At 42.5% G+C, this 11845-nt stretch overlaps 1 protein-coding gene across 1 annotated transcript in view; it reads left to right on the forward strand.

Moving 5' to 3' along the window:
* The first annotated feature begins 1410 nt into the window (after positions 1 to 1410).
* Positions 1411 to 11845, forward strand: part of RIC3 (RIC3 acetylcholine receptor chaperone) — a 12364-nt gene continuing 1929 nt past the window's right edge. The window contains exons 1-3 of the mRNA XM_027884560.1: positions 1411 to 1568; positions 8906 to 9129; positions 10778 to 10856. Coding sequence (XP_027740361.1) covers positions 1421 to 1568; positions 8906 to 9129; positions 10778 to 10856 — 451 coding nt within the window. The 5' untranslated portion in view covers positions 1411 to 1420. The remainder of the gene's footprint in view (positions 1569 to 8905; positions 9130 to 10777; positions 10857 to 11845) is intronic.

Consider the following 11845-nt stretch of genomic DNA (forward strand, 5'->3'; position numbering starts at 1 on the left):
AAGCAATTCTGCTCTCCGCTCAAGTCTAATTAAGGGTAGCTCTTGCGTAAAGTGAGTTAAATTCAGTAGTCACAGCCCAGACCCCATGGAAAATAGTCTAATTCAACTACAGTAATACAGTGTAATATAAATATAATGGAAATACAAAACCATATAATTTAATTTGACATGACTGGCAGTATTTTGCTTAAGTCGGTGAAAATGCACGAGTGCAAACACTGAACTTCCCTCTTCGATCTTTTACCGTTAGCGTACTAGGAAGGACGTTTCAAGATGACTTTGCACAGCAGCAACTCAAACAAACGCACTGAAATACACATATTTCAAGCTCTCTTTTGAAAATACATGCACATTTATAATTTGTAAATGTCTTAGTTGCAGTAAATTGAATTAAGTATGGTCTATATTTTTCTACACTTTTCCTGTGTGCTCAGAGGAGAGAAACAAATCCACGTGGACAATCCAGGTGCACCTCAGCCTCAAACCAGTGCTTTTAGCCAAGATGCCTTCTTGCCCCTGCGAGCTCAGCTGCCCCCACATCGGCAGTCCTGCCATAGGAAAAGTCCTGGCCCCTTCCCAGGCCAGGGAGAGCAGCAGGGACCACACTGCTGCTGCTGCTGCCACCATTGGCTCACGGCATGGCAGGACACGCAGAGCTTTGGGCACCCTGTGCCCACCTGCCCTGTCCTGCCATCACTGCCAGCACCAGAGACCAGCTGGGATCCTGCACAGCAGTGAAAAAGAGGGTGCAGTGTAGACTGTTTTTTTTCTTTCCCCCCAGCAGGTTTGCTGGGCTACAGGCAAGGAGCAGGTGAGAGCCTGGGAAACAGTTATGGGGGGTTAGGAAAATTCATAGAATCATGGAATGGCTTGAGTTGGAAGGGGTCTTAAAGACCATCTAGTTCCAACCCCCCTGCCATGGACAGGGACATCTTTCCTTAGAGCAAGTCACTCAGAGCCCCCTCCAACAGGGCCTTGAACACTTCTAGGGTTGGGGTATCCACGGCTTCACTGGGACACCTCTTCCAGTGCCTCACCACCCCCATAGCGAAGAATTTTTTACCAATATCTAATCTAAACCTACTCTCTTCCAGTTTGAAGCCATTCTCCCTTGTCCTGTCCTGCTCTTCTGAGCTTCGGGGCGTTTTCCACAAGGACCCAACCCACACTGGACCCGGGGATCCCAACACCTACACCTCAAAATCCCAACACCTTTCCTCCCAGGCTCCCAACACCTTTCCTCCCAGGCTCCCAACGCCTTCACCCCGGCATCCCAACGCCTTCACCCCGGCATCCCATCACTTTCATCCCCTCACACCGTTACCCACCCTCTTCCCCTCCCGCCGCCCCGGGTCCCCCTCAGGCCCCGGCCGGGCGCGTGCGCGCGCCTGCGCAGAGCCCGCGGGCGGCGGGCGCGGCCATGGCGGGCTGGACGTGCTGCCGGGTGGCCGCCGTGTCGTGCCTGGTGCTCTGCCTCTCCCTCCTCCTGCCGCGGACCTTCCTGCCCCGGGCCGGCGGCCGGCAGGAGCCCGGGGCCGCGCCGCACGCCGCGCCCGCGCCGCCCGACGGTAAGAGGCCACTCCTCGCCGTCGCTCCCCCCCCCCCGTCCCTCCCTGGCCCAGCCCCGCTGTGCGGGGCGAGCCCGGGGCGGGGGCAGCGTGAGGGAGCTCCTCCGCACGGGGTGGGAACGTGGCGTAGTGCCCCCTTCCCCCGTGCTCCTCCCTTAGGCACGTGTGGAGTGTCAGAGGATTCATTTGTTGTTATCGCTGAGATTTGCCTCCTTTTGCCTCCTTTTTTTTTTTTTTTTAATCTTCCAAATTTCATTTAATTCATGTGTGGGCTGTTAAAGCTACGGAAAAGTGACATACTCTTACCACTTTGTTGTTTTCTGTTTTGTTTTGTTTTGTTTTTTTTTTTTCATTGCGATACATCATTTTTTATTTGAAAGCTTCATTTTGTTATTTTTTTGTACGGAACGCTTTTGTTGTTGCATACGAAATAAAATATCATTTTAATTGCCTTCATTGTTTAGTTTCCTGCTCCCAGCGTTTTACATTCTGTTTTCGTGCACCAGGTTCTCATCATGCTGTGCCACGTGGTGACTCATTTGGGCTCACGTCCTGTCCCTCGAGCTGTGTCCTTCCTGCCTGCCCTCCCACTCTGCGTGTCCCCTCCTCAGTTCTGGAGGAATGGGTTCATACAAACATCTCCCATTCTTTTTATGCCAGTTGCCTTCTCCTGTGGCTGGTTTTCCCCAAGGCGCTTTACCAAAGTAGGTGCTTCGGGTAGTACTCTGCCCCAGGTCCTGGCAGAGCAGGAGTTCTGCCCAGGGCTGCCCATAAGCCAGAGGTGAGACTGATAGAAGTGCAGAGAACTTACAGGTTCTACTGGATGCTGTCCCACAGGGACTCATGTTCAGTGACTGTATCCTGTGCATCCTTCCAATAGCTTGGTTCTTCCCTGTCTGCACGCTTCAGTGACATGGATTTCACTTACGGGGTTTTATAAGGACCTTTAGGCTGAAGCTACTGCTAAAACAATGTTACCTTGAACTGAAATGTACAATTTCCATTGTACAACCACCATTCCGTGGTTACCGTGGGTATCCTTGGCCTGTAGGAACTTGAAAATCGGTTTGTCGACACTGTAGATTTACAGGTTTATAGTTTCATTGCAGAATCTCCTACTACTGCAAACCTGGAACGATAGCCAAGTTTTTGACAGCACATCAGGAGCAGTGCTGTGAGGGCACCGTGCTGGGCACTGCAAAGGCCCAGCAGGCAATACAGGAGCTTGGTGAGGATTGTGGAGTCACCTGCCTGAAGCAGGGATGGGAGCAGATGCTCTGGGAGGTGCTACCTGTCTCTCTGTTGTCTCTCCTTGTGCAGCTCCCGACTGATCCTGCAGTATTGCCAGATCATGGAGTTTGTCACACCATTTTCCCGCAGCAGTGCCTGTCCTAGGCAGTTGCCAGTTAATGTTGCAGTGCTTCTTTCTTTGGCTGACAGAAAAATTAGCTCTAAAAGAAACCCAACTTGCCCCCAAATTATTTCCGGTGACATCTGCCTGATGGATGATGCTCATACCTGAGCAGTGCTGTAATAAGCTGACTTATCACCACCAATTTTAAATGCTTAAAATAGGTAGCATAAATACTCTGTCCGTCATCACTGTGTAGTATAAATACTGTTCCCATCATCCTGCAGAGATCAGAGTACAGAAGGAGTCAGTGTGTGCCTGGTGCAGTGCAGGCACTCAGCCTGCTCTCCTGTTGCACCCCAGCACCCGTCTTTGGCTGAAGATGTAATACCTCAGCTGATCGGTTTCAGATGAGAGTTTATAGCCCATATTTTCAATTTGATAGCAGGAATTTCATTACACCCGCTCTGCAGACCAAACTTTATTTCACCTGAAGTTATTTTTTTATTGGAAGAATAAATCTTGATTGAGCAGTTCAATTCATATCTCTGTCATTAGTCGTCCTCTTCGGTGCACTGATAACTGCAGTTACCTGACGGGAGTTTCAGGGACTTGAAGTAATCGTGTCATTCTTGAAGTTAATAAAGTGCTTATTGTAGTCTTGGGGGCAAAATGTCTCTGAATAATACATGCTTAAAGTTTACTGCCATTTGTTAGAACTCACTGTTACCAGAAGGCTTTTTACTGAAACAGGCTTTAAGCATGGGAATGGCACTTTCTCTAATAAAGCTATTTTCAGGGGTCTCTTTTAGGAAAATGGTGAGCATAGAACTATAGAGGTTAATATTATATTCCAGATGGGAATGTTGTTCTTTTTCACAGTAATAGTTTCATATATATGAAAAAGCTCATTTAAAGACCATACTGTGCATGTGTCACGTTTCTAGTCTACTTCATGGACAGGCAGTGGAATTTTTTTGTCTTTTGTAAAAAAGAGAAAAAAAAAAAAGGGCTACTAGCAGTCTAAAAAGTACATTTTAAGTCTAGTGTTCATAAATACATGCCATGCATTTTGTAAAGGTACTCTCTAAGCTGGTAGTTTCAGGAAAACCATACAGCTCCATGATGGTAGCAGTCTGTCCACATTCTTACAAACAATCAAGTGGCATCAGCTTTACAAGAAAAATACGTGACAGATCAGGCAATGCCACTGAATTTATGCAGTGCACACATCAGTTGCCTGCAGGTGTCCTAAAGAAAATGAAGATTTTTCCATTTGGGTTAGTTTTTGTGTTTTTACTTGCACTTGCAGTATTTCATAAATATTCAAGCATTTGACTGTGTCCGTTAAAAACACCTCTGCAGAGGTTTCAAGTAAGGATTTCAAAGTTGTCTTGTTTTCTAATCTTGTTGGGTGGGCTTCTAGAGCTGTGTTGCTGGGAACAGAGCTACAGCTATTTTGTAAATACCAGTAAAAAAGCAAGAACTAAACGAACTGTTCATCTATTCACCTTGATGTTAGATTGCCAGAATGAGAATAAAAACACTTAGAAGAGAAAAATATAAATGACTGCCCATGTAAAAAATCTAAAACATAGGTCTTGTAATAGTGTATAATACTGAAATAGAGAGTTCTCTCCACAGTGAACCAAACAAACTGGAGTGTTATAAAAAGGATTAATTGGGCTTTTTGTGGGCAGACATGTTTGAGAACTTAAAGAGTGTTAAAGAATAGCAGTAGAAATTATGTAATGGCTTGAAAGAGAATTTAGATTAAATGTTAAGAGAGCGGTTTCTGTGTAGATTGTTCTGAGGTATTATACCAAACATGGAGGTTATGCAGGAAAACCTGGAAGGGCATTTTCAGTCTAGACAACATAAAGTTATGATGTTATCATGGGAGTCCATGTGTGTTTCTTTATGTGCCACTTGCAGCTTTATAACCCTTTGACCAATTCATCTCATTGGATAGAGAAGGGCTAAAGATTGATTCCAGTGTCCTGAGGTGAAGGCTTCAACCAGAAAGGGAGGTCCTGCATATCCTAGTCAGCAAAAGCTTTGCTTAGAGCGCACATCTTTAAATGTCAAGTCCAACAGAGCAGGGGAGGACAACGTCCAAAATCTTTGAGTTCTGAATCTCACAAAAGTATATTTTCTTTCTGATCCCTGTGGCAGTCTGAAAAAGTGGTTTTCTTTTTCAGTTTCTATGATCAACATTTTACCGGGAAAATGTAAATGACACCTAAGCATCTCTCATTGGAGTCAGCATATAGTTTGAAGATAGGATGTAGGACTGGGATTTACATTCCTGAGGGTGGTTCTGGATCCCACCGTTACCTGTTTTTTCAGTTCAAGCTGGTGTGTTCTTGGGGCTGTGTTTTTTTGTTTGGTTTGTTTTGCATGGGGAGTAAGAAATAGTAAACGTCTTACTTGGAAAGAACACACCTAATCTTAGCATTTCCAAACCAAAGTAGTGTGAACATGGTTTTGAGATGGAAACAAAAACAAAAAGGCAGAGCATGAGCAGAACTGTGGGTGCCCCTGAGGAGCTGCTCCTTTGAGATTGGAGGAGCAAAAAGAACAGCATCCTTTGCTTTGATATCATCTTGGACAAGTCACAGCTTCCCAGACTGACATTTCCCATCTCTAATCCTCCTCCTACACTTCTGGGGTCTGAAAAACATGCACATTTTATAACTGAAGCCATGTGTTGTAAATCTCCTGATGAAGGAAGTACAAACCTCCTGTAGCAATGTACTGTATGTCAAACTTTATTTTTTTTTAATATGTTTACATATGTGTCACAGCGTTTTACTGCTGCTCAGATATTGCAGAAATACAGCTTACCGAGACTAAGACTTGCTGAATCATAGAGTAATTTAAGTCTAAGTAACTTTACTAATAGTGGAGGTCAGGCTCAGTAGCAATTCCTAAGCCACATTAAGTAGAACATGTAACAGCTTTCTTGGAAAAAAGATGCTTGGGTGGTCTGAATATCATCATCTAGTTGGCTGTTGTATTAGTTGTGTTATAGTTTTTAAGATTTGCTTTTTTTTCAGTTGAGTGTTAATATTTTGTTAGAAGATTAAAAACCCTATAGTCATTCTAATGTGAAAATGCCATTAAGAACTTCATCTGCATTCAGAAACCTACAGTCTTTTAAACAACACAAGTATTTGCTGGGGCATGATCTCACTTTTGGACTTAAAGCTATTGAAGGGATGGGATTAGACAAAACATGCTCTGCTTGCCCTGTAGCTTGTTTGCAAAGTTGATTTGAAGCATTAAAGTGACAAAATTATTAAGTATGTTGGATAAATCTTAGGTAGAAGATTGTGAAGCCAGGCAGGGTGTATTCGGTGGAGTGATCACATGAAGCAATCAGGTCTGCATGAAGGCAGCCCTCGGGCTGTCTCAGGGAAGCTGGGAAACATTTCAAAAGCGGAGCAGCACTGGGCACCCTTCAAAGCTAAATGGAGTTAGTGCTCTTGCCACAGCATGGAAAATTGGTCCCGTTGAAGTGCACACCATCAGCACTGGCAGCTGGATGGTACGTCAAGCAAGGACACATCCACATTTGCCTTTCTGTTCTCACATACAAGTGTCACTTGATTTTACTGATGGAGAGTATGTTGTTGTCTCCATTTGGAAGTGGTTTGTTTCATCCCTGAAAATGTGGAATCCAGTCACATCACCTACCACTGTGTGTGCTGGGCTTTTGGGATTTTGTTAATAGCACAAGGTATCTTATTCATTTGACAGTGGCATCCAAATTGTTATGATTTACATTTATATACTGTGTATACTGTGCATTTAACAGTTTTGTGCATGTGATGCTTTTAAGTTGCCTGTGCCATCAGTTTTTTCTGTAATTTGCATGGGTTCTTCACACTAAAAAGCTATGGCAAATCGTATTTTTTTTTAAATAAGGAAATAATTCTAAAAGTTTAAAAATCAACAAGGAAGATTTAGACGTAGGAGACATGAAATTCCCCTATAAAATGATTTTGATAATGAAATGTCTATTGTGTCTCCCTTTGGCTGATTAATTGAATTGAATCTTTTAAGTCACAAATGAGGCCTTATGGATAATTTAGAAAACTATTCCCTTTAAATACAGTTTCACCTCTGACAATTATTTTCTAGTTTCTTTATCTCTCTCTTTTTCTTCAATAAAGAACATTTGCATAAGATGTTTTACAAAGGTTTATCTACCCTGCTGCTTCATCCCCACCTCAGTGATACTGCTCTCTGCACGACACCGCACTCGTTTCCACAGTGACCTACTGCTACAGGGCATTGCTGCTGGAGCAGTGGGACTTGTAAATAAGATGCTGTGCTTTCCATCACAGACTTTGAATAATTCACCAAAATTTAAGTGCAAGATAACAGCTTCCTCAAAGTTAAGCTAATCTGAGAACGGGTTTGGTCAGTGATGGTGTACCCTGGCAGTTTCACTGAAGAAGAAGTCTTAGAATGTGTGCTCTCATCTACAAGAAAAATGTGTTTTTAATAGTAGGACTTCACGAATTATTGGTACCACTTCCTAGTAAGTATTTACTACAATTTTCTCTGCTCAGGAATTTAGCTTCCTATGATGGTGTTTCCCAGCAAGACCAAATGTTAAATAAATTTTTCTCTTGCATTTCATAGAAAATATTTGCAGCTGGCTATTCAGAGAAGTAAAGTTGGTTATTTTCAGTGCAGTTTCAAACCTGGTTTTCATTTCTTTTCTGCAAGCACGTGCAGCTTGTCCCAGCACCAGCCAGCAGTGTCCAGGCTGCATATGCCAAGGAGAGGGAGTTTTACAGCTGGCACCAGGGAGTGAGCTGCAGCCTAGACTGGCATATCCTGTCTCTGGTGCTTTCATCCAACGCCTCCTGCCGCCAGACTCCATGGTGGACTAGCTGAGTGGTTCAGTTCAGACCCAGTCAGTGGAAGGGAATGCAGGTGCAAGTTCAGGCTTAATATGAAGACAGAAAGCAGGGTATCAACCACACAGAGAGTAAAATAGTGAACTGGATGGCAAAATTGTTGAATTGATGGCAGCAAGATAACAGAATAATGTGTGAGCTTAAATTTATTGAGGCTCATGTGCCTCTCAATTCGATGAAATCATCAGTAGCACCATTTCAGGCTCTCTACAGTCCTATCTAGCATCTGTACATCCATATATGCTTGCTCTCCTTTCTTGTTTTATATTACCTCTGCCTAGAAAGGCTAGGAACCTCTGAATGTTTTCCCTCTAAAATGCCAAAGATAATACACCCCAAGCTATATTCAGTCTCCTTTTTTACACTGTCTTACCTTCAAACTTTTTAAGAACAGTTTGAGGAGCCACCACTTTATCTTTTGTTGCTCACTTGGCAAAATAAGTTAAAATACTATTTCTTATGGCAATAGCTGAAAATCTATACCGGGAAAACACTGCAGGTGTGTTTCAGGATCTTGGATTGGTGGTGGTTTATACACTAATACGCCTTTGCATAATATTGAAAGATCAGGCTCACAGCAGAAAAACAATATGTTGTTGGAGTTTTTTTGAGCAGAGAAATAAGAAAGAATTTGAGGTACATCCTGTTGGAGGTGCTGATTCATAGGGTATTCAGACAAGTTTATATATATATATATATATATATATATATTATATATATATATATACATGCTAAAATCCGTGCTTTGTGAATTGCATGCCAGCTTTTTTTCATCTTAAAAGATTTTAATGGTGTGATGTAACTTGAATTTTATAGGAGTAAAATTGCTGGGAGTAAATTGCTGTAAGTAAACCCAAACTCCTAGCACTGCAGATTGTAAGTGACCGAGGATTGAGTTTACAGACTTAGTCCAACAGGTTACTTATTCATTGGTGGCGGTGCATTTACAAGTAGAGAAAATAGGTCAGCTGCACCTGCTGCAGCTTTAGGTCGCGTGTGAAAGGGTGCAAAGTAATGTAAGAAAAAAGATAACTGTATGTTGTTTTTTTCAGGCAAACTGGGTCGCTTTCCACTGAGGATGCATTCCCACGGCACTCCTGACGGCCGAGCTGTCCCTCATTTTCCAAGGTCTCACCTTGCTGAAGCAGTTGCCAAAGCCAAGGCAGGTGGAGGTGGCAGTGGAAGCACTGGTGGAACTGGGAGAGGTCTTGTGGGGCAGATCATCCCTATATATGGATTTGGCATCTTCTTATATATACTGTACATTTTATTTAAGGTAAGACCAACACAGATTGAAAAGTCAGAGAAATAACAAAATACTTTGAAAAAGAAATAATACTCTCATTTGTGTACCTTGTTCCTTTTCAGCTGTGCTCAAAGAAAATGCTTATGCTGGACTTTTGACTGGTGGTCAAAAGATTGGAGTACCCTGTGGTTTTTGCTATTGCAATGGCTAGCTGAGGACACAGGGACAAGTTGCTTTGATCCTGCAATGGCCTCTGACCTCTCACAATTTTTTTAAGGATATTTTTTCCCCCAGAAATGTGTATGTCTAGAACAACGTTAGATTGATTTTGAAGATACACATAGTACTCTTTTCCTTTATTTGTGACTACATATATACTGTGTATGCCACGTGTTGTTTTATGTATTTAAAGGGGGAGAGAGGGATTAGAGTAACTGTGTCCTTTTTTGAACTAAAGCAACACTTTTTTGGAGAGTGGGAGTTTGTAATATTGTATTGACCATGCTGTAAATGCACCAACTGAGGAATGGCTTGAAAGCTATTTTTTAAAAAATTTCCCTCAGGTGTTTCACATGTGATTTGAACTTCTTAGAGATTTTTGTTACACAGACATGATTTGCATGTAGGTGATGACAGTCAGCTGTGTGGGAGGAGGGAGAAGTGGACTTGTGGAAATGTGGGGGCTTTTTTCCTTTGAATGGGGGCTAAATCCAGCCTGAGCAGCGTCCAAAGAGTTGAGTCTGAGCTCGACAGAATGAAGAATGAATTGGGTGAACCAGTCACAGAGGAGATGAAAAAAATAACGTGCAGAGAAGGGCATCGGAGCTGGAGAAGGGTCTGGAGCACAGCTCTGATAAGGAGTGTCTGAGGGAGCTGGGAGTGTTTAGCCTGGAGAAAAAGAGGCTGGAGAAAAAGGGACAACCTTATGGCTCTCCACAACTACCTGAAAGGAGATCGTAGCAGGTGAGGGTCAGTCTCTCTCCCAAGTAACAGCCTCAAGTTGCTGCACCAGGGGAGGTTTAGATTGGATATTAGGAAAAATTTCTTCGCTGAAAGGGTGTTCAGGCACTGGAACAGACTGCCCAGGGAAGTGGTTGAATCGCCATCCCTGGAGGTGTTTAAAAGATATGTAAATGTGGCACTTGGGGACATGGCTTAGTGGTGGACTTGGCAGTGTGAGATTTACAGTTGGACTCAATTATCTTAAAAATATTTTTCAGACTAAATTATTCTATGGGTTCATATAGAGGCAGCCAGTGTCTGTGCTGCAGGTACAGAGTTGGGAAGGAGTAATGACAGAAAGCTTTGCAAGAGGCACGAGTGGGGTTACATGTAGTTCCTTCTGAACCTGCCCTTCATTTCACAATAATTGCCAAATGAGGTTTTTTCCCTCCTATACACAGAAGAGTGGAATGGAAAATTCAGACGTTATTTTTTATGAGTTATGCTTTCACTATGCTTAAAAATATCATTTTTTCCAAATGTCTTTTAGAAGTTTTCAGCAGGCAAGATCTCCCAGGCACCTTTCATGGCTATCTGTTTTTGCTACCGGGCATGCTTTTCTGTGGTTCCCTTCTGGCATGTTTTAGTTTTCTGTATTTTTTTTCTCTTGCCTTTGGGGCTTATATTGTACTATTGTGGTATTTCATAGAAGGGTCATCTTTTATTTACTCCCCAGCTGGCTTCCAAGGGAAGAACTACTCCTGCAGAGCGGAAATGCCCTTCTGCTACACCTGGAAACATGAAGAGGAAAATTAGTAAGTATGGCTTTGAGTTATTTCTGTGTAGCTGTTGGCATGGCCCATGGTTCTTCGAGTTCTGGGCACACTGTAAAGCTGCTGTTTGCCCCCCATAAAAAGCAAACCAGAAGCTTCTGTGTTGGAGTGAGCAAGAGTTAAAGTGAATTACTGCACCGTCACTTTCTAATCTCATTCAGCTAATGAGACTCTGCAATAGTGGCCTGATCCCAAGCCCCTCTGGAAGGAACGGCTTTTCATGAGGTTCACTGAATTAACTGTACGGATTTGCTGAAAAGCTGTGTAGCTAATGATTAAAAATGGATAATAGGATGTCCATCTATAATTATTCTGTAATCCGTAATAGTCTAGTAATAGTGCACAGATATAGTATTATTTCTTTAAATTTGTGAATTCTTAGCCTTTATCAGGCACTCCCGTAATTCGTCCCTTCCTTTTTTTTTTGCAATGGGCAAAGTTTTCATGCGTGCCATAAAGAGAGCAAATAGTATTCTAAAGTGTTTTGATATCACCTAAACATGGGTGAGAATAGGTTCAACTATTTGCAGACACTTATTAGATAAATTAATAAGCTTACTATTGGAGATTGGAGGAATACTTACAATAACAGCATTTAAACGTGTTGTGTTTAGCTGCCTAAACTGTAATAGGAAGGAAAAGTACTTGGTGTTTTACAGAAAGTGCTAGCAGTAAGGTAATTCTCTTAACATAGCTGTAATTATCTTGACAATAATGTGCATATAAGGAATACCTAATGCACTCAGTGCTATGGACTGTGTTTTCAGTGCACTTGTACTGCATTGTGCCTGGCAATTTTGTGCAGTTTATTAGCAATGGTAAATGTATTTTTTTCTCTAATGCTTTGTAAGAGAAAGTAAGTTTGCAGTAAGTTAAACATTTGTCATTGTTATATAACCCAAAGAACTAGCGATGAAAATTATTCTGCCTTTCTCTAGAGCTCTTCATTTATATTCCTAAAGCATTCATGG

The sequence above is a fragment of the Empidonax traillii genome, unplaced genomic scaffold (assembly GCF_003031625.1).
Source record: "Empidonax traillii isolate 1590-97213 ecotype Southwest subspecies unplaced genomic scaffold, ASM303162v1 scaffold148:size1803964, whole genome shotgun sequence".
Classification (NCBI taxonomy): Eukaryota; Metazoa; Chordata; class Aves; order Passeriformes; family Tyrannidae; genus Empidonax; species Empidonax traillii.